The sequence below is a fragment of the Gossypium arboreum genome, chromosome 3 (assembly GCF_025698485.1).
Source record: "Gossypium arboreum isolate Shixiya-1 chromosome 3, ASM2569848v2, whole genome shotgun sequence".
NCBI lineage: Eukaryota > Viridiplantae > Streptophyta > Magnoliopsida > Malvales > Malvaceae > Gossypium > Gossypium arboreum.
Window position 1 is genome coordinate 135,454,150 of NC_069072.1, and position 27,876 is coordinate 135,482,025.

General features: G+C 31.8%; 2 protein-coding genes across 3 annotated transcripts; one reads left to right on the plus strand and one right to left on the minus strand.

Moving 5' to 3' along the window:
• The first annotated feature begins 12,690 nt into the window (after positions 1–12,690).
• LOC108474615 (probable leucine-rich repeat receptor-like protein kinase At2g33170) lies at positions 12,691–18,232 on the plus strand. 2 transcript variants are annotated; one of them, XM_017776595.2, is made up of 4 exons: positions 12,691–13,057; positions 13,780–13,839; positions 14,363–17,328; positions 17,406–18,232. In XM_017776595.2, exons 3-4 carry the CDS (start codon positions 14,373–14,375, stop codon positions 17,768–17,770), a joined length of 3,321 nt encoding a protein of 1,106 aa, XP_017632084.1. In that variant the 5' UTR covers positions 12,691–13,057; positions 13,780–13,839; positions 14,363–14,372; the 3' UTR covers positions 17,771–18,232. The 2 variants fall into 2 exon arrangements, with proteins under 2 accessions (XP_017632084.1, XP_017632087.1); XM_017776598.2 differs by lacking the exon at positions 12,691–13,057 and adding an exon at positions 13,078–13,223.
• A 2,846-nt stretch (positions 18,233–21,078) lies between these two features.
• On the minus strand, positions 21,079–22,125 carry LOC108475515 (glycine-rich protein 23-like). Its single transcript, XM_017777484.2, has one exon. It carries the CDS (start codon positions 22,065–22,067, stop codon positions 21,333–21,335), a length of 735 nt encoding a protein of 244 aa, XP_017632973.1. The 5' UTR covers positions 22,068–22,125; the 3' UTR covers positions 21,079–21,332.
• Between the last annotated feature and the right edge of the window lie 5,751 nt (positions 22,126–27,876).

Here is a 27,876-nt window from a genome sequence, read left to right on the forward strand (position 1 = left end):
CAGGATTGGCTCGAAATTGCTAGGAATTTGCAGCCATTGTGGAGATTAAGTCTCTTGCTTGTTGTGGAGTCATGTTGACTAACGCTCCTCCACTCACGGCATCTTCCATATTCATCTCCATGGGTTTCAAGCCTTCAAAAAAGTACTGGAGAAAAGACTGTTTCGTTATACCATGTTGTGAGCAACTTGCACACAATCTCTTAAATCGCTCCCAATAGCCGTATAGAGTCTCTGCATCTTTTTGCCTTATGCCCACGATTTCTCTTCTTAACTCGGCTGCACGCGATGCAGGGAAAAACCTGTTAAGAAATAAGTAAGATAGATCAGCCTAAGTTGTAATGGATCTAGGAGGTAAATAAAATAACCATTCCCTAGCTGAATCTGCTAGGATAAAAGGGAAAGCGCGCAATTTAATTTGGTCCTCAATTTTCCCTTGAGGTTTCATACTCAAACAAACCATATGGAATTATTTTAAATGCTTGTGGGGGTTTTCATTTTGTAACCCACGGAAAGTTGGCAGTAGCTGAATCAAGCCTGACTTTAATTCAAAATTAGTATCCATAGTAGGATACACGATGCATAGTAGCTGTTGTTCTGTCGACGCTTCGACCAGTTGCCGAATTGTCTGAGCCATAGGTTGAGGTGCTAAATTAAGGTTTCTGTCAACCCTAGCGTTAAGCACTTCTTCTGAAGAATCGACTTCTACTTTTTCACTTTCAAAAGTTTGAATAGGGTTTTTGTTAACCCTAGACTCTGGTTCGTCGTCGATTCTGATTTCCGGCGGTGGATTACTTTGAGTTCTAACCACCGTTGACTGCTTTTTTCTTAGCTTTATTTCCTTGCGATTAGCTCTCGCAGTCTTTTCAATCTCCGAATCAAACGCAAGAGTTCCTAGAGCAAATCTGGTTATAAAAAACAAAAAAAAAACAAGATTAGTACGTTACCGATCCCCGGCAACGGCGCCAAAATTTCATGCGATCGTTGAGAGCACCAAAAATATCCTATTCCCTGTAAAATAGCGAAAAAGAAATAGTAAAGGGGAAGTAGGGTCAAATCCTTGGGGACCGGATTATACAAATGCTTGTTTTTCGAAATCCTGGGCAGAATCGTGCCCAAGAAAACCTGCGTTCCTGGAAAAATAAAAAAATAGAATTTACGAATTGATTTTGGAAGCGAAAATAAAATAAAAACAGAATTTAAAGTTTACTGAAATTATGATTACGAAAATAATAAAAATAATAAAGAGAGTTTTAAGAGAAAAGAAATTCTTATGGGAAAGTTCCAGCCTCCGGTTGTCTCATTCCGCCTCGGGCTCAATCCTTGGCTTTTAAATGATCCTTCTTGACTCAAGTAAGCCAGTTATAGTGGAAGAGAACGCCTACGACCGCCAGCTCCAAAGATTAGACTTACGATTTTTAGAGAACCTGACTCTAGCCAGTAATTTATGCTAGATCAACGCTTCTCAATGGCGAATCCCGTGCCATTTTGTCTCTTTGGCTTGCCAACCTCTGACGCAGTAAGTTAACGAACCGACTGTGTAATCCTTCCAAAACATAGAAAGCGGCCGCCTTTGCATACGTTGAAAAGCTTACTTCTTAAGGGCCATGGACGGAAGCGTCAGCCCGTAGTTCGGAGAAACGATGAATAGTTGGCGAGAAGGCTAAGTACGGATTCTAGGCCTCAAGAACCCTTTTTGGGGAATATTGACAACTTTCGGCTAGATAGGTTTTAGTGGCTCATGATAATGGTGGGAAAGTAAATAAAATTATGGAAAAAGAAATTTTATTGAAAGAAAAAAAATATGGAAAGAACAAAAGACTTTTGGGGGGAGTGTGTTTACAGAAAAGATGCACACCCAAATAGAGTCACTTCACCCCCTATTTATAGTGCTAGGAAGATAGTCTAATTTAACTTAAATTCTAAAAGATAAATACATTTAATTAAAGATAAATAAAGATAATTAAAATTAAATCTTAAAATTAAATAATCCTAATATTTATCTTAATATTAATTATCCTAATATAAATAAAATAAAATAAAATAGTCTTCCAAAATAAAATCTCTTCTGTTTGCTTTTAAGTCCTTGTGCCTTCCATGTTCGCACTTTTGGCACCATATTTGTCCCACGTTGCATATTGGCCCATTTAATCTCCAAATTGACGCTTTTTCCCTTGAATTTACTTTTCTCCTCCAATTTAGCCCCTAAAAGATAAAAAGACATAAATAGCTCAAATTAGTAGGCTCAAGCTCAAAATAAACACATGATTAATATATAAAAACACGTCATTTTAAAGTATTATCAGCAATATTGCATGATTTTACTTTATAAATTGATTTCCATATTCATGTAAATTTCATACTAAAGTGAATCTAAATTGTCTAAAAAAATTGAACAATCAAAAGAAAACCACAACAATTTTTATGTTTTATATTTTGAAAGACTTTCATTATTGGTAAATAAGATGGATGAAAAAAAAGATGTTGATAAATGAAAAGCATTAAGATAAAAAAAATGGAATTTTATATTTATTTAAAAATGTTATCTAGCAAGTGGGCGACAATCTATTGGAAATATATCGAATCAAAGAATTTATATTTTATACACGAGCAATATTCAAATAGAATTCAAAGAAAATGGATGCGATAAGATAGAAAAGTCAAATAATCAAATTTTAAATTGAATGTTTGATTTTCCTGATGCTTACGTGAAGAATCCCTTAATAATTCTACTAACACAATAATATTCGATCATGTCTTCCAATCTTAGCAAATTCCTTTTGTTTGCTCTCATCAACATTAGCCTCATCAACCTTCATAGCATCATCTTCGTTAAATCAAATTCATAACATATTATAATGGGATATTGGAAGAAATTAAAATTACGAAGATGATGCTATAAAGGTTGATGAGGCTAATGTTGATGAGAGCAAACAAAAGGAATTTGCTAAGATTGGAGGATATGATCGAATATAATCGTGCTAATAGAATTATCTATTATTAAGGGAATCGTCACCTAAACATCAAAAAACTAAATATCTAATTAAAAGTTGACTATTTGACCATCGCCCATTTTCGAATAGCATTTTTTAAATAAATGTAAAATCCCATTTTTTTTTTTTAAATCTTAATGCTTTTCATTTATCAACATCTTTTTCTTCATCCATTTTATTTACCAATAATGAGAATCTTTCAAAATATAAAAACATAAAAATTGTTCTAGTTTTCTTTTGATTGCTCCATTTTTTCACACAATTTATATTAGGCTAAGATGAAAATATCCAAAAATTGTAAAAATTAATTCACGATTTACAATTTAATAATAGTTTAAAATGGTTTGAGATTCAAACGATTTAATCACTATCTTCAGATTGGTGTACTAATCGATTTCCGGTACAATCAATTCGACCAATTGGTTCAATCCGATTTAAATAATATTGTAATTTAACACTTAATTTTATAAAGAAAAACATATTTTGTTGTTTCAACCGTCGAATTCTGAGCCCTCTATTAATAATTGACTGATAGACTTCTTTCTATTAAACAAGAGCTATCTTCCTCTAATTGCCCGAAGTACCCAAATGAAATCCCTAAAAAGCTGCTCAATCTATTTACAAATGCTAGTTGGAATCATGGGTACTTGCATCAAATAGTTAGGAATGGACATTAGAACTGATTTAACTAAGGTTATACAATCGAATATGTGACATTTGAATATAATTATATTTTTCAAATCTAATAAAGAATATGTCTAAGCCCAAAAACTCATACGCTATTTAAGAGGATTTAAACAAAAATATAAAATCTAAAAAGTAAGCTAACCCGACTCAAATAGTAAACTACACTATATTTAAAATTCGTATTTTTTTTTTATTTTTGTTTTATATAAAATCAGTACAACCTACATGCTGAAATTTGAACATAAAACACAACTATTTTTAATTAATCTTTAATTAATTAGACATAATTAACCAATTTGGTGGATTACAACTAATCTCCACCACTGTTTGGCTATAAAATGGTTTAATTTCTCAAATGATCCTTCAATTAATTAAAATCCATAATAATTATTTTTACAACTTCTACAATTTATTTTTTTATCTTTATTAACTGTTCAATTAGCAAAATTAAGAAATCAAACTTTAATTAACATTTATATTATTTTTGTAAATATTAACTCAAACATCGAAAATGAGATTCTGAAATCATAATTTCCAACACTAGTAAAAAACGAGCTATTACAATTAAGTTTTAAAAAGTTTGACAGCAACCTCAATTTTGCCTATGTTTCTTGGCTGATAAACCCACCAACAACTTTATTTGTAATTTGAAATATTATTATCGTGCATTTTAACAAATTCAATAACTAAATGATGGAATGCGAGAGAAAAAATTGATATTTGTTGAGAAATAATGTAAAGAGCATGAATTTAGTAGGGCAATACTGCATGATTTCACTTTATAAATTTGTTTCCATAATCATAATAAACACATAAATTTCATATTAAAATCAAATATTTTCTCTCAAATATTATGGTTTAAAATAGTTAGTAATTTTTCAAGGATTTAACCATTACTGTTTAATGCCTCCGAAGTTCTAACGATAGAACTGAAAGGTTATTACAATATAATCCTTATAAATTTTATATTTTTATAATTTTAAATTAATCAATTATTTCATTAAAGTATTATATTTTTGATTTTTCTTTTTTGTTGAATTAGGGAAAGGAAATTGTGTTTTGACACCAAAGATTCAAACCTTTAATTGATATGTGAAAAATCATTGGGTTTGAAATTTAACACTCAAATATGCGATATATATATTGCAGATGCCTATTTCGATTTGTTAGTCATTGGATTAAATAATGGTAAGACAGAAAGAGTTACATTCAAATTTACGAATGGATTAGATATCGATACTGGCATTGGAATGATTTATTTTATTGATAGAAGCCTTATTTTTTTCCAAGAAATTACAATCAAAAATGAAAATGGCAAATTTTGGTAGCTCTAAACAAGGGAAAATTAGAAACACTTGAAAATGGAGTTACAAATCACAACTTGTATTAACGAAGAAGCTAATATTTTAAAAACTTTGTATGTAGAATCTGTGCTTACATTCAACTCCTTCAATGAAATTAACGAATTTTTATTTTTGGAAGAATTTTTTATTTTATTTGTTTTTATTTTCTTCTTCTTTTTCTTTTTTAAAAAAAAGATGTTTTTAAACAAATGAATTTGATGGGGTCCCGACTAGAGGTGTGCATGGGCCGGGTCGGGCAGGGTTTGGACCCGCCCATAAAAAATTTCGGCCCGTTTTCAAGGCCTGGGCCCGGCCCGCAATATCGGCCTAGAATTTTGTACAAGCCCGGCCCGAGAAAAAATGATAGGCCCAAGCCCATCCGCCATATTAAATTTTTTTTGCTTTTTTATTAAATAAAAATTTTAAAATATAATAAATCAAATGCATTTAAAACATAAAACAAATATTAAAACAAAAAAATAAAAATGGGACTAAAATAATTCTTAAAATAATACATAAACTAAAAATATAATAAAAAGTAATTATATTAAAATTAAAAATTAAAACAAATTAGAACTAAATTAAGAACTAAATTATATTAATAACAAAAATTTTACAATATCAAAATAACATTAAAAACAACAAAAAAAGTAAAGTAAAAAAAACTAAAGTTACTTAAAATTTAAAATAAAAAAAATTTTAAAAATTTAATATTAAAATCGGGCCGGGCGGGCAGGCCTTGACAAAAATCTTGCCTGAGGCCCATCCCATTTTCTAAACGGGCCTCATTTTTTGCCCAAGCCCATTTTTCGAGCCTATATTTTTACTCAAACCCTCCCATTTTTCGGGCAGGCCTTCGGGCCAGGCCGGGCCGCCCGACCCATGCACACCTCTAGGTCCCGAAGGAATGGTGGCTAACTGATGTGCAGTGGCAGTTTGGTCACTATGGCTTGCTGTGATTTTGGGTTTATATTCAGGGCCTTTGATGGCGGAGAAGGCTGTTGAAGCCGTGATATTTTTATTCATTCGTAATTAAGAGCGTAGCTAAGAGGTTAAATTCTTCATTTATGTCTTTTAGAAATTTTAAAATTTTAAATTAATAAAATTAAAATTATACTTCAACCTCATCTAAAAATAATAAAATTTTAATCTTTTAAAAAATATAAATATATAAATTATTAAAAAATTATAATTTAATTTCTACCCCTAAAAAGATTTTCTAATAATAGCACTCCCAAACAACTCCTATTGGCTAGGGTCAATTTAGATTGAATTAATTCAGAACTTAATTTTTTTGAATCATTTCTGATTTAAGTCAATTTTAAAAATACTTATTTTGGATTAGGTCATTTGATTTTCAAAACTAAATCCGATAAAAAAATTAAGATTAGTACCCTTTGACCTTTTTATTGGGTCAAGATTAAGCTCAAAACGCAACTTCATGGCTCGTTTTCACTATTATTACCTTAACTAGTAATATTAAAGTTGAGGGTCTAAAATCTTAATGGCCCAAGTTCGAGTTCTATTCAAATTTTATTTCAGTTTAAATTCTATTATATGCAGGTTATATTTAAATTTATTTTAATCCAATTATTAGTCTATTGTTATTTGTAATTTTTAATTCTAATTCTAAATTATTTATTTATATATTATTTACATTGGAGTTATTATTCAACTTGTACCAAAAAAATTGATTACTTTTTTAAAAAAAATGAATCTAATTAATTAAGAGGAAAACAACCCAAAATTTGAAAGCCAAACAAGTTATTGTAGATCAATTTCTGTTTTTGGAGGTTACATAACGTCTTTTGTTTCATAAAGTTCCCATGAAGAGATAACCCAAATAGACAACTTGACAAGCCTTTTTTTTTTATTTGATAATAAAAGCAAATAAAATAGAATATTAAAAAGTAGTCGATAGAGTCTTGTCTTGATTGATATGGGCATTATTATTAATATAGAAAGATGTGGGTTTGAGTGTCTTGAAACACATTATCCTTCTATTTATGAATTGAGGAAGAATTATGATTAGTTTTAAGTTTTATGTAAAAAAACAGATATATTATTTAGTTACATTAAATTTATAATAATAACTAATATAATATAAAATTTCAACAAATTCAAAGGAAATCACCCAAAATTTAGGTAACCCTTTGGCCCAAATTAAAAAAAGAAGAAGTTATCCCCATCTAGTATATTCTAGAGTTAGCCCACTAGCCATACCCACTTTTACTTGTTTCATAGAGTTCCCATGAAGAGATAGCCCCAAATATACAACTTGACATGCTTTTCTTTATTTGAGAGTTTAAAAGAAAAGAGAAAATATAAATGACACGAATTTTAATTTAATGTGTAGTTTAATATATTAATTTTAATTTAGTGTGATTATACAGTTGAAACTTTGATGGTGGTAAAATATATACATGAAACTTTAATTGTGATTTCAATCATATATATTTGAATAAATAAACACCAATAACTATCATTAATATTTATCATTACAAACACTAAATCAAATAACTAATTCATAAAAAGTATTTCGTCTAATTTGTAAAATTGCCAAAATTTCGCTTCTGGGATCCATTGGTCGGTTTCTTTGATCTAGTTACATGATGTATTTGAAAAATTAAAAATTTCTTATTTTTCAAGGAATGCCATAGAATGCGAAAGAAATTATCAAAGGTTCGTACAATTGGGCTAACCAGTATTCGTCTTTTCGCAAGGTGAAATCTACTATGAGACAAGTTACGAGGGGCGAGTACAATTGACGGGAAAAAGGGTTGTATTTATTTACAATTTTTTTATATTAATTTAATTGATTGTAATTTTATTGTTTAAAGAAAAAAAAAAGTGTAGTCAACCAAAGGGAATAATAACACATTAGCCAATGCCAGCTCCGATTCATAGATTAGGTGATGATACATAAATATTTGTAAATTTTAAGATTAAAGAAAATAAAGCGTGTTGACCAATAATCAACCTCTTCAGATCCAAAGTACTAAATAAAATATTATATGCACAAAATTAGAGGAAGAAAATTTGTACATGAAATATATTAAATCAAAACTTTCTCCACACACATTACATACCTTACCATCTTATCAACATATTTGCCATTCAACCCATGGATCACATCTGTCTATTGAGTTTTAATTTAATTAATATCGGTATTGCTATCTGTGCAAGAAGATATAGGTTTGAGTATGTTAAAGCGCATTGTCTTCTTATTTAAGATTTGAAGAGGGATTATAAATAGTTTTAGACATTATATAAAAAAGAACAGATATTTGTCATTCAACCACCTCCCTTATACAAACATTTTCTATGCGTTTTTATGTAGATGAATCACATCTGTTGATTGAGTTTTCATTTAATTAGAGTAGGTATTGTTATCAATGTAGAAGGACGTGAGTTTGAGTGTGCTGAAGCGTATTATCTTTTTATTTAAGGGTTGGAGAGGGGTTAAGATAATTTTAGGCATTGTATAAAAAATAACAGATGTGATAAGAATTTATAATGAGATTAATGTTAAAAACAAAACAAAACCACATTTAATTAGAAATAGTCTTTGGTTCGCTCAATTGTTTTATTTTATGTTGCGACACAAATTGGAACAAGCGAGTATAATTAACAGATTTGAAAGCAAGCGAAGCAAATAAAATGATTAATAAGCAATATTTGTTAACGCAATTCAGATTCAACAATCTTACCCTATAGAGCTTTAATGAATGATTTAATTTAACAATCGATCTAAATTACTTATTGTCCAAAGCTTAATCTATCCTTACAACATTGGATAATTGCAACTTCGATAGTGAACCTCAAGTATTACAATTACTCACCCCAAACATCTCATAATCAATGGGTGCACTCTAAAGAATACCTGAATACACAAGTACCATAATACACATCAAATAAGATTAGAAACTACAAAGAAAGCTCTCACACAAGCATTCGAAAAGATGCTCTCTAATGAGCATCGAAGTAACTTATTTATAAGATGTCACTAAGAGAACTATGCTAACAGAACTTGGTTTCCTATTTTTTACTTCTAAACTTAATAAATTATAGGTTTTTATCATATCTGTTTTTTTATACAATGTTTAGAATTATTCATAGTCCATCTCTAACCTTTCAATAGGAGAATAATGTGTTTCAGTGCATTCGAACCTACGTCCTTCTACATTGACAACAACTGATACCAATCGAATTAAAATCAATATAAAATAGACCTAATTTAAGTTAGCCATATTTCCGGGCAATAAACCAAGATAATATATATTATATATAAAATCTATGATACTAACATGTGATCAATATTAAAAAAAAATTATATGTGTAATCTAATAAATAATTTTTATTTTTAATCATTTATTTAAAATATAAAAATTAAATTAATTACACTTACTTTTTATTATTATATGCTATAAATACCTTCTAATTAAATTGATATTAAAGTTGAATGGAAAAAATATGCGTTAAAGAAAAATGAAAGTTTAATTTATTCTTTAAGATTAACAAATAAAATATCTTTTATATTTTTTCAATTTCTAAATTTTAAATTTATCATTTAGGATAGGCTCTATCTTTTAATTAATGTGTATATATCTAACACATCATGTATATATATATATATATATATATATATATATATATATTTTCTATAGTAGTGCTTTGAGTTAAGGAATATTGACATTATGGGTTTTTCTTAATAAAGATTATAGAGATTTAAATTTGATTAATAAGATTAAAAGTATTATTAGCTTTGTTATTGTAGAGAATTTTAAGTAATTTCATAGGGTGTCGACCCCTTCCATATTAGCTTTGTTGATTGATATCTTTTTGAACATATCTTATCACCTGATACTTCTTATTTTGTTGCATCTATTGAATTTACCTGACTAGAGTTGAGTTCGAGTTTGTTAAAGTATTGTTTTGGATTGCTTGAACTATCTCCAGTCTATCCAAAATACCCCATAACTCGACATCAAATTTATTTAAAATTCATGAATTAAACTATATAAGACATATAAGTAAAAATTACCATATCTATTAAAAAATAATCTTGAAATTGAAAAGATTTAAATCCAAAATTAATTAAATCCTAAACCCAAAATTATTTGAATCCAATTATCTTAAAATCCAAACTGTTTAAACCCAAATCACCCCATTTCTGTGCTTTATTTGTTCCTTAAGAAATGTAGAAGTCCCAAAACCAAGTTTCTTAAGGAAGTAGACAACCTTTTTTTCCAAATTTTTGAATAAAAAATCCTATAAAAATCAAGAATGAAGGCTGAATCATCTCTCTGCCCAACAAATCTTGGAAATTGCATTTTTTCTTCTTATTCTCATATTACAAAGACCAAAATGGTCAATTTTTACCTACTAAACTAAAATTCATACAGGAATTGTATGATAATAATGGAGATGAGCCTACCCCAATAGTTGTTTTTCTTTTATTTTTTATTTTAAAATCAACTCAATCAATAAAAGATTTACATTTAAATATTTAATTAATATAAATCCTAAATTTGATTTCTAGATAACCCTCTAATATTATTCTTTATATAAAAAGAATCTATATTCTCTTTTAGCGGTCAAGAAAATCATTAGTGCTCTTAATATGCATCATCTTTTTGTTCCTACGATTTTTAAGTGTAAGTAATTGATGTCGCTGTTGTCTTTATGTAATTCCTTTCGTAACTTCGCGAGTAAGGATACCTCCTCATAAGGGGGTTGTAGTGACTAGGTTTGGGTGATTGTTTTCTAAAAACATAAGTCTTTGCAAAGTCGTAAGACCATGTATGGGGGTTGACGCTTACCCAATGTCAAAAGGTTAAGAAAGTTGGTGACTTGATGATAAAGGAGCCGACGATCAAAGTTCTGTGAACAGCGGTTATAACTATAACAATCCTAAAGTAGCAAAATTCCTTGTCGGGTAAGTTTCAGCCTGCACAAAAGTTGTAATGATCTGGGCACTGTGTTCGAGAGAGGCTTGATGAAATAGATATGTTTGCGAAGATGCAGGCTGCTTGCACCTGGACAAAAAAATCTTATTAAACTTCACTATTCTTTGAGATTAGCTTTGAGCTGTTTATATTTTTTGAGAGTGTTAATTTTCTTACTGCTTGGGCATTAAGACATAAGTCTGTAATAAAAAACATTGAGATCCCTCCTCCTACTCTCATGAAATTAATTGATGATAATATTATTAGAATAACAAAATAAAAAACTTATCCACGATTAGCCATTCGTTTAAAAAAAAAAACTCACTTCAACTTAAATGAATTTCTTTACTTAGATTACATCGAAGAAAATTATATAGTAATAAAAATTTGATTAAATTTTTATTAAATAAGATACATAAATATTTTTTGAATTTTATATAATATAAATTATTCATATTATTGTAATTAATATATATATAAATTTAAGTATGAAACTCAGCTTTCAAGATTGCATGATTAGTTATCAGACATTCAGCTTTCAAGATGTAACATAAAGCAAAGTGGTTAGACAGCTTAAGCCGCTATCTCACCCCATTTCGTGGGCCCGGTTCATGTAGATCCCTTTGTCTGCTACATAATATATACATTTTATTTCACATCATTAGAGACTTAAAAGTTTTGGTCCCACATCTTAGTCCCATCTTTTCATGCTTTTCTCTCCATTAAAGAAAAAATAATTTATTGATTAAATTTTAAGTCGTAATAATATTATCAATTGAGTTAAGATCTAATCGGTTATTAATTTTAGTTCTATTAATATTAATATTATTATCAATAGAAGAGTACGTGGATTTAAGTATGCTAAAATGTATTATTTTATTACTTATGAATTAGGAATGAACTACGATAATTCTAAGTATTATGATAAAATAGAAGAGACATAATCGAGATTATAATGAGATTATTAAAAAATTATTTTAATTACTTTTTATAATATATTAATTAAAATTTTATTTTTAAGAAGGAGAGAGATTAAATTGTCCAAATAAATTTTTATTTTTAAATTATATTTTTATTTTTAATAAACATTTTAAATATAAAATTACATAAAATAAAATTTTATATTTAATATTTTAACCTACTAATATTAACTTTTAATCCCCAAATTCACTTTTAAAACAAAATTTCTTTTTCTTATAAAATACTTTTTCTAATCATAAATAAATATTTATTTTTAATTTATTTAAGTAGTATTAAATTATAATTTAATCTATATTTTAATTTAAGTGTATGCTAAATTTGAGATAAATGTATTAACTATTTTTATTTAAAATAAATATTATTTTAATAAATAAATAAATTAAATTACATTTTTACCAAAATAAACTTACTTGTGTTAATAAAAATCTCTAATGATTAAAATTAATACTCATATCAATTGAGCTAAAACTCTATTGACATTTTCATCGCATCCCTAATAAATACTTTTATATGCTTTCCAAACCCTACAAATATTACATTGCATTAAAATAATTTTTAAAAATACCTTTTTTTCCAAAAAAATAATACCAAATTTCAGTGTAATAACTTCTCCTAAAAAATTCACCAACTAAAAGATAATTATCCTAAATAAAATTGGTTTTAAGACATTGATGTGATAATCATAAATTAACTTTGAAAAAAAATTCATCAAATTACCCACAAAAGAAAAAGAAAAGATTTGCTTACTTGTACTTAAATATTCATGTACTTTAAATAAGCTTATATATATACATATATATATATATATACTTTGCAGTAGCTACTTTGTAAGATCAAAATTGCCACAATTAATTCCAATAAAACCCCAAATTTCCTGAGATTTTTTCTTGCCTCTTTGAAAAAGTTTTGACATAATTTTTTTGTTTTGGTGCTTGATGGAATAACCCTCCCAATTTGATTTTTTATTTTGTTATTCCAATTTCTACATTGCTAAATCCATTTCTTTAAAGTTCTTTTGGTTGCTTAATGGATCAACCATTGCTGCCAAATCCAGATGCCAAAGAAGCAGAATCAAAGGTGGTTTGCTTTGGTGTCTTACATAAATAAAGTAAGTTCTGAAAAGTAACTTTTTTTCTTTTTCTTCCGTTAAATGCTTTAATGGGTCTCACCCATGGTTTTGCAATGGTTGTGAATGGCGGGTTTTTGTTTGCTGTCTTTGTTAAAGCTTGAAGTTGATGTTTTGAGGGAAAGAAGTTCAATCCCAGAAAAGCACTGTTAGCTGTTTTTTCATGTTCTTTTACATGCCAGAATATATATTTTTTGATGGTGTTTATATGCTTAAGATTGAAAATTTTATTTTGTCTATGAGATTTGTTTTTTGTATTGGGAAATATCAGATTTCTTTCAAAGTTTGATGGAGAAAGGTGTATGTGGGGTTTACTGTAAAGGTTTTTTTTTTTTTTTTTCATTTTATATTGGATGGGAATATACTATGCTTCCTTTTGATGGATTTTGAACATACACCCAGAAAAATTCTGCTTTTGACTGATAAAAGAATGTTTCAAAATTAAATTCAAATTTCAAACCATTTGTGTGCCAAAAAAATTGAATGTGAGTATTGCAATGTTGCAGAACTGTGTTTAATCTTTGCATGTTTGCTGTGTTATGGATCTCCCTATATAATGGAAAAAAATAGGTGAAGGATGAGAAATTAATTTTATACCATCTTGTTTTGTATCTTTTTACATTTAGTTAATTTGTGGAGTTGCTTTTTAGTTTTGTTGGTTGTCTTAGCACTAAATGCAGTGGTTTTCACTTTGTGTTCATCAGGGAATTGCAGTGAAATTTGTGGAGTTGCTGTTTTTATTTATCTCATAGTTCGATTACAAGGTACTGCGGGATCGATTGACCGAAGAGCTATGCTTTTTATGTTTCATGTTTCACCCCTTTACCCCCTTTTCTTTGTTTTTAATCTTTAAATTTGGGTTGATTTTTGGTGGGTTTTCAACTGGTTTCTAATCCGTTATACCGATTCTTTATATAGCTGGTTGAAATTTATGAATTGATATGATAGTATTAGTAGAGTTATTCGATTTCTAAAGTTAAAGTTGGTAGTTTGTTTTGATGGAATGATTAGAAAATGGATGAATGTGTTTTCGAAAAGTTCATGTTCCTCTTTTGGATCCATTCTCGATTAGGGGTTTGGTCCATTGCCTAAAATTATGTTTTTTCTTTTGTTCTTGTGTGTTGGGAAGTCGGCATACTTTGTTGATAACCTGTTTGTAGATCCTTTCGAATGTGGTCAAAGTATAAGGTATATCCAATGGGTACAAATGTTATATCCTTCTGGTGGGTGCTATGGGTGTTTATGTTGTTCTTTAGGGTTGTAATTGCAGTAATTGCGGTTTTGCAGGGTACGGAATATGGCATTTACTAAAATGTTGAAGAATTTTGAATCAAGTAGGCTTTTGGAAATTGGATTTTGGAGGTTTTTACCGGTTTTTGCTCTACTGGTTACTATAACCGATGGGTTAAATTCTGAGGGACAGTTGCTACTGGAGCTTAAGAATGGTTTTCGTGATGAGTACAACTATCTTTGGAACTGGAAGTCCACTGATGAGACACCTTGTGGATGGACCGGTGTCAGTTGTTCTTCATACTATGAGCCCGTGGTTTGGTCTGTTGATTTGAGTAAAATGAACCTTTCTGGAACCGTGGACCCCAGTATTGGTGGGTTGACCCACTTGAAGTTTCTTGATCTGTCTTACAATGGGTTCAGCGGAAGTATTCCCAAGGAGATAGGAAATTGTTCGTTTTTGGTCTTTCTTTATTTGAACAATAACCAATTCAACGGTCCAATTCCCCCTGAATTGGGTAGGCTGTCTTATTTGAGCAGTTTGAATATATGCAATAACAAAATCTCTGGTTCCTTTCCAGAGGAGCTCGGGAATTTGTCCTCCCTCGAGGAGTTTGTGGCATACACAAATAACTTGACTAGGCCATTGCCTCGCTCTATTGGGAATCTCCGGAAGTTGAGAATATTTCGAGCTGGGCAGAATGCATTTTCCGGTAGCCTTCCTGCTGAAATAAGTGGATGTCAAAGCTTGCAAATGCTTGGTCTTGCCCAAAACCATATCGGAGGTGAACTGCCTAAAGAACTTGGAATGCTCGGAAGTATGACTGATCTGGTTTTATGGGAGAATGAGTTGTCGGGGTTTATTCCAAAGGAGCTCGGAAACTGTACAAGCCTCGAGACACTTGCATTGTATTCAAATGGTCTTGTGGGGCAGATACCTGCGGAGATCGGGAACCTCAAGTTTCTGAAAAAGTTGTACCTCTATAGGAACGAGTTAAATGGAAGCATTCCGAGAGAGATAGGGAATTTATCTCTTGCAACCGAAATTGATTTCTCAGAGAATTTTTTGACGGGTGAGATCCCAACTGAGTTCGGGAAGATAAAGGGTCTACGCTTATTGCACCTATTCGAGAATCAGCTTACTGGTGTCATACCAAATGAGCTTAGTAGCTTGAGGTACTTGATGAAGCTTGACCTTTCGATCAATTATCTCACAGGTCCCATCCCTTATGGTTTTCAATATTTGACTCAAATGGTTCAGTTGCAGCTTTTTGACAATTTTCTTAGCGGTACCATTCCTCAGCTGCTCGGAGTATACAGCCCACTTTGGGTGGTTGATTTTTCGGACAACCATCTGACAGGAAAAATACCTCTTTATCTTTGTCGACGTGCTAACCTTATTTTATTAAACCTTGGAGCTAATAATCTGCTTGGAGATATCCCAACCGGGATTAAGAACTGCAAGACGTTAGTACAACTTCGTCTGGTTGGAAACCGGCTCAATGGTAGCTTTCCTTCTGAATTATGCAAACTGGTGAATCTTTCGGCTATTGAATTGGGGCAGAATAACTTCACTGGACCAGTTCCATCAGAGATTGGAAATTGCCAAAAGCTACAAAGGCTTCATATTGCAGAGAATCAATTTAATTCCGATCTGCCTAAGGAAATCGGCAATTTGTCCCAACTTGTGACTTTTAATGTCTCATCTAATTTGCTTTCTGGACAGATTCCTCGTGAGATAGTTAACTGCAAAATGCTTCAGCGACTTGATCTCAGCCATAACAGCTTTGTGGATACTTTACCAAGCGAGCTCGGGACCCTTACTCAGCTCGAGATTCTGAAACTTTCGGAAAATAAGGTCTCTGGAAATATACCTGCAGCTTTGGGGAACCTATCGCGTTTGACTGAGCTGCAAATGGGCGGCAACTTATTTTCTGGTGAGATACCCCAAGAGTTGGGTTCACTTTCGAGCTTGCAGATTGCAATGAACCTCAGCAATAACCACCTTACCGGAAATATACCACCTGAGCTTGGTAATCTTAATTTACTGGAATTTCTCCTGCTCGATAATAATAATTTGACTGGTGTAATCCCCAGCTCGTTTGAGCACCTATCGAGTTTATTGGGATGCAACTTCTCATACAACAACTTAAGTGGACCTTTGCCTGCTATCCCGTTGTTCCAGAACATGCCTGCAAGCAGCTTTGTAGAAAATGAAGGGCTTTGTGGTAGGCCTCTTCAAGATTGCAATGATGATACGTCTTCTCCTTCGGCGCTACCTGTGAATAAGGATACACGAGGAAGAATGATAACCATAATTTCAGGTTTTGTAGGTGGTGTTTCCATTGTTCTCATTATAATTCTTATATATCAAATTAGACGTCCACCTGAAACCGTTGCACCATCGCAAGAAAAAGAGATGTCATCTTCATCTCCGGTTTCAGATATTTACTTTCATCCGAAGGAAGGGTTTACTTTTCAAGATCTAATCGAGGCTACAAATAACTTTCATGAGAGTTATATTGTTGGACGGGGAGCCTGTGGAACAGTTTATAAAGCTGTTATGAATTCTGGACAAATGATTGCTGTTAAAAGGCTTGCATCAAATGCTGAGGGAAACAACATCGAGAACAGTTTCCGGGCGGAAATTCTAACACTAGGGAAGATTAGGCATCGAAATATTGTGAAGCTTTACGGTTTTTGTTATCACCAAGGTTCCAATCTGCTTCTTTATGAGTACATGGAAAATGGTAGTTTGGGTGAATTGATTCATGGTAGGGGCTCTTGTAGCTTAGAATGGCCTACGCGGTTCATGATCGCCCTAGGAGCTGCCGAAGGTCTTGCTTATTTACATCATGACTGCAAACCGAAAATCGTTCACCGTGATATCAAGTCCAATAATATCCTGCTTGATGAAAAATTCGAAGCACATGTTGGTGATTTCGGTTTGGCAAAAGTGATTGACATGCCCCAATCTAAGTCCATGTCGGTGGTCGCTGGATCATATGGCTACATTGCCCCTGGTAAGCTTCTATCTATTTGTCCTATCAATATTTTATTGTTTTAAATTATTGACAAATATATCCATTGTTTATGACAGAATATGCATACACTATGAAGGTAACCGAAAAATGCGACATCTATAGCTACGGGGTTGTTCTTTTGGAGTTGTTAACTGGAAAGACTCCCGTACAGCCATTGGATCAAGGAGGTGATCTCGTCACGCACGTGAGACATTATGTTCGTGACCACTCATTGACTTCCGGGATACTTGACGACCGCTTAAACCTTAACAATAAAAGCATCGTCGATCACATGCTAACTGTCTTGAAAATTGCTTTACTATGCACTAACTTGTCCCCACTCGATCGACCGTCTATGCGCGAAGTTATAGTGATGCTTTCAGAATCCAAGGGGCATGACGACGACAACTTCATGACCTCTTCTTCTCATCAATCTATGTGAGTACTCACATGTTCATTAACCGAGACGAAATAATTTTTGGCTGCTGATTCTTCCTGATTATTTAACCTGTACATATTTCCATGAAGAAAAAGATTATACAATAGAATGCAATACAATGTAGTAACACCATTTGTGCAGATTTTGCTCCATACCTATGTATCTCAAACATTTTGATATCAATTAGATTCTCTGAAAATGTTGAAGCTATGTTTTACTGTCTTTTATTCGGATATAGATTTAGGGATATGATCATCCATATGTAGTAAAGATTTGTACCTGATTTTCAGCTTCTTTGCTGGAAACTTTTCCATGAAGGTCTTGTAAATCTATATTACTCTTGACTCTACTTTTTTTTGAAGCACTCGTGTCTTGGACACCCTTATGAAGACATAATCTTTTTAGGACCCTCTAAATGCATTGAAAAACTTAAAAAAATATATATGTACTTGTTAGAGTTGTGTATTCTGAATCCTTGTTAAAGAAATAATACGATGGTAAATCTAGGGGATATGTGTAGGGTTTAAGGCCGAGGGCCGAAACTACTTCTGTTTGACATTTATTAGAATAAGGTTTTTCAATCTTTAAATATATGTAGTCGAAACTCCTCTTATATCATTTAATTTTTTATATTAGTAAATTTATTCTTCTCTGGTCGTGGTTTTTTTCCGAAAGGATTTTCACGTAAAATTTGTGTGCTCTTATCAACATCAATTTCAACAATACCTGTATCAAGATTCATTCTCATATTTGGCACCCACATTGTAATCCAAGTAACATACTCGTGTCTGATGGTAATATCTATAACAGTGTAATCCAAGTAACATACTCGTGTCTGATGGTAATATCTATAACAGGGCGGAGTAAAGAGGTCTTTTTTCTTATCTACTCAGATATAGTGAAATTTAACCTAACCTCAACTATAATATATATTTTTTCTTTAAATCTTAAACCCTAAATATAAATGATATACCTGATCTTAACAAGATTTGATGATATATTAAGAAGCCCAAGAGTTCTTATTGTTTATAGTAGGCTTAATGATAAATTTGGCTACTAACGTTTACATGTTTTGTCAAAATGGCCATGATTGTATTTTTGAGCAGTTTTTGGCCATCAAGTTTTATTCTTTTTTTTCTTTAATTTGTTTTTTTTTTAACAAAGGATTTGATTTATTAATTATCTTTTTAAAATCTCTCAATAAACAAACACACATTCATTTTGAAACTTTTTTAGATAATTGCGTTTTATTTTCTTTAAATTAAGAGTTATTTTTAATTTCATGTATGATTTATTTATTTTATTATTTTTCACATGTAATTATCTTATTGAGTTACCTAAGGAATAAATTAATCTTATTAAAAATATTTCACATCATCCCGCTAATTTTTTTAATGGTACTTTCATCAAATCATTAGAATAAATAGCTTGGAAAAAGAATAAAGGTTGATGGCAAAAAAAAAGCTCAAAAATACAATTAGGGTCATTTTAACAAAACATATAAACATTAGTAGCCAAATTTATCATTAAGCCTTTATAGTACAACAAACTTCACCAATTGAAAGATCTTATTGTTAAAAACGGACTGAATAAGATAAGAATATATGTATTTTAAAAAAGTCGCTACCATCTATCGAAAATTGCTTTAATATCACTCTATTACTTTTTATTTATTAATATATAATATAATGATTACTATTCAAATGTGTAAAACTCATGTAGGACTCATATATTAAATGTGAAAATTAACTTGCGAATGATTAATAGATTGAAAATTAATTTGAAAATTAATGAAATGAAACTAAACCGGAAAAAACTTTTTTTTAGGGAATCTCACTATTTATCTTGTTTTGGGATATATTATGAATTGATTTTTTTTTTGCAAAGAACCTTCACTGTTAAGATTCAAAATATTTTTTTTTTTACAAGCAATTATTAAGGAATCTCCGTATTCATCCCTTTTTCTTTGCTTCTTGATTTTAGTGATTGTTAACGTTGTAATATCATCCTTTAATATTTAAACTTCAACATTTGGTCTATTGGTTAAGAGTGCTCATATTATCTTCAAGGTTGTGGAGTCGATCTACAAGTTGTGCCAATATGGTTGCTTAAATGAGTGTATCTAGGTGTGTGAGAGCTTGAGATTCCATTGTATCTAAAAAAAAGCATCCTTTGGTGTCTCATAATTTAAGGATTTAAAGAGTTATTTATGGCTAGTTTGGTTAGCAATTCAAGTTTTTGAATTGAGTTAAATTTTACAACTCGAATAATAAATTTATTAAATATTTCTTGGGTCACTGATAGTTTTGAAAAAATGCAAATTGGTCCCTTAAAAAATTATCAAAAAAGTCAAAATATTGGGTAATTGACAGTCTCGAAAATATGCAAATAGGTCCCTTAAAAATTATAAAAACTAAAATATTTATAAAATATTTTTCCTAAAATTTTATAAATATATATAAAATAAAATTATTACAAATTACTGAAATTTTTTTAAAAATCTAAAAAAGCTAAATTATTTTTAAAATAAATAAAAGCGATAAATTTAATGCTTTAAACAACTAAATTATCAAATCAAGTTTGTCATCCTAATTATCTTTTTTTTTCCTCTCATTTTGATTTTGTTTTAAGAGAGTTTTCAAACATACATGGTATTTATTTTCTTTAACTTGGAATTTAGTCATATTATCAATAAGATTTCAATATAGTCGGTTTAAAAATTTTAATTTAATTTGAACAAATTTATTCAATCCGATTTGACTTGAATCTCATTTCACTCGACTCGATAAAAAAATTATATCGAGTTAATATGATAAAATAAGATTCATCAACTTGACTAACTCAAACTTTTTTAACTTAATTCAACTCAGATTTGATATTATGCTCACCTGGCTATCCCTAATTAAGGGAAGATTTAGGAGGGACTGGTAGGGCTGTTCCCCTAAAATGAAAAATTTTCTATTTAAAACTTTTATAATTTATAAAATTTTAATTTAGTAATGGTAAAATTACACTTTGACCCCCAAAATGATAAAAATATAATTTAATCCTCTAAAAATTATAAAGATATAAACTATTAAAATAACGAAATTATAATTTTATCATCATAAAAATATATAATTTAATTCCAACCTCCACAATAAACCTCCATTGATTCAAGTCATTAATTAACATTTAGTACTTTACTTTTTCTTTTTTTTTTCTTTTGGGTCCTATACTCAAAAACTTCCATTGTTCCTATACTATGTTTTAAAATGAAATATTCCTGTTAGTGGAATGGTTCATTAATTTTAGTTGATTTACGAACCAGGTTCGAGAAATATTGGCTGCCATTTCATTGACAAAAAGAACATTAAGAATCTTAGGATAAAACGCTGCAACAGGTAGCAGCAGTAACATGCACCCATGCCATGCATGTTGTCTTCAACCACAACAACACAATCAACCCTACACAGACACCCAAAAGGTCAAACACTTAACCTACATGCCTCTTATTTACGCAACACGAAGTAAATAAAAATCAAAGCAAAGCAGCCACAAATTTAAACATTCTACTAAGTTATTGTTAAGGAGGTGGCAAATTCCCACCCCTTGTTGTACCGCCAAGTCCAAGTCCATGTCCATGTCCATGCCCACCTGCCAACCTACTTATACCACCTATTCCGCTATAACCACCACCACCACCAGCTCCGCCGCTGCCACCACCACCTATACCTCCAGCTCCACCGCCTACACCACCGGTATCTGGACAACCACCACCACCACCTAGACCTCCACCTTCACTGCCTACACCACCTGTACCTGGACAACCACCACCACCTAGACCTCCAACTCCGCCCCCGGTCCCACTGCCTAGACCTCCAACTCCGCCACCGGTTCCACCCCCTAAACCACCTAGACCTCCACCTCCGCCACCAGTTCCACCCCCTAACCCACCTAGACCTCCAATTCCACCGCCTAAACCCCCTAGACCACCAATGCCTTTGTAACCACCTATTCCAGCTGCACCACCAATCCCACCAAATTTTCCAATCCCACCAAGACCACCAACCAATGGCAGCCCACCAGCTACCCCAGCATAGCCTCCCACCCCAGCAAACCCACCAACTCCACCGTAAACAAAGTGCTTCTTGTCATCAATGCCATTCCCCATGGGTGATTCCGCCTTGGGTGCATTGGCTTCCATAATTTGTTCCTTCTTGGAGCCATTGAGCCCATTATTGCCTGGCACGTTACGTGCATGACATGCATGCACAGTTAGCAAAACAAAAACAAACAACAAAACACGCAAATTACACATCTCTTGTCTCTCTCTCAAGTTAGCTGGCTAGCTTTGCATGGAATTGCTTTATATATATGTATATGGGGGACAGTTGATACGTAATAAAGGCGATTTGTAGTAAATAAAATAGTCACATTGCTGTCCACAATCTCGAGAAGGGAAATTTTATTGAATTTGGCATCAGATCAGAGAGTTAGGTGAGTTAAAAGAAGAGAAAATTTAAGGATGTTTTATGATGTGTCATCTAAGAACTGCACTTTCTTTTGTGTTGTGACCAGTGTATACCTTATTCATCACATCTATGAAATTTTTTTAGGTGAAAGTATGATAATAGGGTTAAATGAAAAATTACCCTTAAACTATAACGGTTGTATTAAATTGGTACTTAAACTTAATTACCGTTACGGGGCTTAAGCATCACATGAATCATTAAATTAAGCCGAGAGAGGGGTAAGGAGAGGGACAAGGAGGGAATTTTTTTATATTAATATAATTATATTTAACTAATATTAATATAAAATTAGAAATTAGAAAATAATTTTTCTTTTTCCTTTCAAATTTAGAAAAAAATTAAATTAATGTTTACGTGAAAGCCCTTGATTGGACAATTTTTTTCTTAAGAGAGTTAACTTTTGTGGTTAAACGGATAACAATAGTTAAGTTTAAGTACCACATTTGATTAAAAAGTTTAAATACCAATTTAAAAAACGGTATAATTTAAAAATGGTATCATTAATGAAAAATATTAACATGGAATACTAGAATATTAGAATAACAATAATAATGATATTTACAAAATAAAAACAAATCATGTACTAATAATAAAATAGGAAAAATGATATATTTGGTAATAATAATATAAAATAATAATATGTACATAAAAATACATATATATATATATATATATAATAAAAGTATGTAATAATAATAATAATAATATCTACAATAAAAGAAAATATTAGGAAACGTACATAAAAATATATACATAAAAATTTACAACAATAATATAAAATAATGATATGTGCAAAAATATATATATATACATATGTACATAAAATATACACTAATATAATAATAGTTATAATAATACTAGCAATAGTAATAATTTGTAATAATAATATATACACAATATGGTATTTAAAATATATATATATATATATATATGTATATAATAGTATTTAAGAATATATACATAAGAAATATATAACTAATAGCATTAAAAATATATACATAATATATATAAAATACTTAAAAAAGAAGGGGAAAGAAGAGAGAAGGAGGGGGAAAGGAAATCGGCAAGGGGACGGTCACCGGTCGAACGTCGATCGCCGCCGTCGTCGTCCACCACCAACGCCAACGCCTACAATGGTAGGAAAAGGTAAAATTTTTAACAATATATGTATATATAAAGAAAGAAAAAACAACACACAAAAAAGAAAAAAAAGATTCGAAAGAAGAGGAAAAAGAAAAGATGCAACCTTTTATTGATGTTTCTTTTGTGTTCAAAATTTGAAGGATTTTTGTGTTTTTTTTCAATCTTTGTAAAATCCTCTTACATGATTTTGAATGGCTTTTATAGCCATCTTTTACATGATTTTTATTATTTCTTTTTCTATTTTGTAGGTGGTGGTGGTAGACAATGGATATCAAAATGGGAGGAAAAATGGGGCAAGTGGGAAAGTGGTTAGGTGGCTAGGTTTTTTATTTTTATTTTTGGTTAGGTTTTCTTTTTTTCTTCTTTTTTTTTTTGGGTTAAGTTTTTCTTTTTCTTTTTTTTTTTTTGGGTGAGGTTTTTTTTTGGGGGGCTTAATGGGCTTTTGAATTGGGTTTAATGTTTAGGTTTGTAATGGGTTTGGGTAGATGTAAATGGGTCATGAGTTAAGGGTTTTAGTGGGTTTAGAGGTTTGGTTGGGTTTTGATGAAATCGGGCCGGCAATTTGGGCTTCTACAATGCCCTTCTTTGCTCATTGTCGTTAACAGAATAGAGCAAAGACTTTCAAGGAAGACCAAATTTGCCGGTCTTGCTAGGTCTTGACTTGCTTTAGAACTCTTCTTGTTTAGTTAGTCCCTTTTCAGTCCACCGCATCTTGTAGCTTTGGTTCACTCCTTTGCATCTTGTAATATATGCCTTGTAGCTTCAATTTATTCGATGTAACTTCAAGGATATGAAATGTATGGCTTCGATCTACTTATTGTAACTTCGAAAGGTGAGATCTACAACTTCAATCTACTCTTCTATCGCTTCGGTGAGATAAGGTCTGTGGTCTTTTCTTCTGCGACTCGGAAAGGCAAGATCGATACCCTCGATCAACTCCATCGCAACTTTAAGGAGACAGAATCGACGTCTTCAATCGCCTTCAATCTTTATTCTCTACTCGGCATGTGATCCTGAACTCAACTCATTTTTCGCAATATGAATTGACTCTCTAAAAAGACATTAAAAAGCGAATTGAAAATAGCTCAAAGACGTGAGCCAAGGCTCAACTCACCTCTCGCAATATGAGTTGATTTTTTGAAACTTAACTTGAAAAGCGATTTTGAAAATACCTCGATATGTGATGAAGGTTCAACTCACCTCTCGCAATATGAGTTGATTTTTGAAAATAGAAATTAAAGACTCAACTCAACTCTCGCAGAATTAAAAGCTCAACTCACCTTTCGCAATATGAGTTGAATTTTTTGAAAAAAAGAATTGAAAATAGCTCAAGACGTGAGCCAAGGCTCAACTCACTTCTCATAATATGAGTTGATTTTTGAAAACAGAATCTGAAAAATAGATTTTGAAAATACCTCGACATGTGACCCGAGGCTCAACTCACATCTCGCAATGTGAGTTGATTTTTTGAAAAATATAAATTGAAAAAATACCTCCAGTGTGTGATCTCAAGCTCAACTCACCTCTCGCAATATGAGTTGATTTTTTGAAAGATGAAATTGAAAATAGCTCAGTAGTGAGTCAAGACTCAACTCACCTCTCGCAATATGAGTTGATTTTTTTTTTGAAAGGCAGAAATTGAAAAACAGAAATTGAAAATACCTCGGCGTGTGACCTGAGGCTCAACTCGCCTCTCATAATACGAGTTGATTTTTTTGACAATAGAAATTGAAATTACCTCAGCGTGTCTTGAGGCTCAACTCACCTCTCGCAATATGAGTTGATTTTTTAAAAGCAAAATTGAAAATACCTCGGCATGTCTTGAGGCTCAACTCATTTCTCACAATATGAGTTGATTTTTTTTGAAAAAGAAATTGAAAATACCTCGGCATGTCTTGAGGCTCAACTAATTTCTCGCAATATGAGTTGAATTTTGAAAACAGAAATTGAAATTACCTCAGGCGTGTCTTGAGGCTCAACTCATTTTGAACAGAAATTGAATTTACCTCAACGTGTCTTGAGGCTCAACTCATTTCTCGCAATATGAGTTGAATTTTGAAAAGAAATTGAAATTACCTCAACGTGTCTTGAGGCTCAACTCATTTCTCGCAATATGAGTTGAAATTTTTTTGAAAGACGAAATTGAAAATACTTCAAAGATGTGAACCGAGGCTCAACTCACCTCTCGCAATATGAGCTGATTTTGAAAAAGTAGAAATTAAAAGGTTCAACCCACCTCTCGCAATATGAGTTGATTCTTGAACAACATAAATTGAAAATAGAAATTGAAAATACCTCAACGTGACTGAGGCTCAACTCACCTCTCGCAATATGAGCTGATTTTGAAAAAGTAGAAATTAAAAGGTTCAACCCACTTCTCAAATATGAGTTGATTCTTGAACAACGTAAATTAAAAACAAAATTGAAAATACCTTAGCGTGACTCGAGGCTCAACTCACCTCTCGCAATATGAGCTGATTTTGAAAAAGTAGAAATTAAAAGGTTCAACCCACCTCTCGCAATATGAGTTGATTCTTGAATAACGTAAATTGAAAATGCAAATTGAAAATACCTCAACGTGACTCGAGGCTCAACTCACCTCTCGCAATATGAGCTGATTTTGAAAAAGTAGAAATTAAAAGGTTCAACCCACCTCTCGCAATATGAGTTGATTCTTGAACAACGTAAATTGAAAATGAATTGAAAATACCTCAACGTGACTCGAGGCTCAACTCACCTTCGCAATATGAGTTGAAATTAAAACACAAAAATTGAAAATACCTCAGCGTGCCCCGAGGCTCAACTCACCTCTAGCAATATGAGTTGATTTTGAAAAATAAAAATTAAAAGGCTTAACTCACCTCTCGCAATATGAGTCAATTTAAAACTAAAAATACCTCAGCGTGTCCCGAGGCTCAACTCACTTCTCGCAATATGAGTTGATTTTGAAAACAACAATTAAAAATACCTCAACGTGTCTTGAGGCTCAACTCATCTCTCGCAATATGAGTTGATTTTCCTTGAAAAGCATGAATTAAAAACATCAAAATACCAAAACCTGTCCTTTGGTAGAACTCGGGTGTCTTTTCCTTTGATTCAGTGCGACTCTCATTCAAGATTTCTTGCTCTGCTGGATTACCTGTATATGCCATGTATGATGTTATCATGATATGCACATGTTTGTCTTAAATGCTTTTATGCCTACATGATTATGCAGTGCTCCTTAAGCATGTTTGTCGTATGTCTATTTAGCCACGATTGTTGAGGATCTGTGTTCATTGCTTTGATTCTCGACTTTCTCTTCAGGCTTTATACTTGTCTTCAAGCTTCACGAGTAATCGACGTTTCTCAGATATCACTCTTCTGCCCCCGATTGAACTTTGTTCTTACTTTGAGACTCTTGTGCTTATCAAATTTTCATCCAGGTAATGCTTAACATTTCTTTTGTTTAGAATATGTCATTTCACCATTTATCATGTAAATAAACACATAATGAGATGCATGAAAAAGGTCAGATAGGGACAAAAATGATAATTCATATTCATCTATTTCAAATGTGGCAAACAAAGCAAGTTAACCAATGAAAGTAAAAAATGTCAAAAAGAAAGAAAGGATCGTATTCAACGGATACAAATGCTCTAGATATTCAACACATGAACTCTTCCTCGTTCCTCAATCAAAAATCTTTTCAAGCGCGGCTTCTTGCATAGAAGATTTCGAGCTTTCAGAAATGCTTCAAATACTATAGCCTTACTGCTTGACCTATCGTTCGACCGCCAGGTTTGTTTCATTAGGACGCCCTCTCGGGTTTTCATCCTAATCTTTTTGTACTAATCAAGACGCCCTTTTCGGGTTTTCGCCTTGATCCCCTTTTTTTTTTTAAGATGCCCTTTTCAGGTTTTCATCTTAAGCATAATATTTCTTCACAGCATCTGAGTTCACTAGATTCGACAACTCTTTCCCATCCATCTCGGTAAGGATCAAAGCTCCTCCTGAGAATGCCTTCTTTACGACATATGGTCCTTCCCAATTTGGTACCCATTTTCCTCGCAGGTCTTTTTGTATTGGGAGAATTTTCCTCAGCACGAGTTCTCCTTCATGGTTTTCTCTTGGTCGTACCTTCTTGTCATGGGCTGCGATCATTCTTTTTTGGAATATCTGCCAGTGACAAATTGCCCTGAGACGCTTTTCTTCAATGAGGTTCAGCTGCTTATATCGAGCTTGTACCCATTCTGCTTCTTCTATCTTTGATTCCATTAAGACTCGTAGAGAAGGGATCTCAACTTCGATAGGTAGCACAACTTCCATTCCATAAACCAGAGAGAAAGAAGTTGCTCCCGTAGATGTTCGTACAGATGTGTGATATGCAAACAAAGCAAATGGAAGCTTCTCGTGCCAATCTTTAAACGTCTCAGTCATTTTCCCAATGATCCTCTTAATATTTTTATTGGT

Excerpts from the sequence above, each read along its gene's own strand:
- LOC108474615 (XM_017776595.2), top strand. The coding sequence starts at position 14,373 with ATGGCATTTACTAAAATGTTGAAGAATTTTGAATCAAGTAGGCTTTTG. Across the intron at positions 17,329-17,405 it reads ATATGGCTACATTGCCCCTG|AATATGCATACACTATGAAG; the intron begins GTAAGCTTCTAT and ends TGTTTATGACAG.
- LOC108475515 (XM_017777484.2), bottom strand. The coding sequence starts at position 22,067 with ATGTGTAATTTGCGTGTTTTGTTGTTTGTTTTTGTTTTGCTAACTGTG.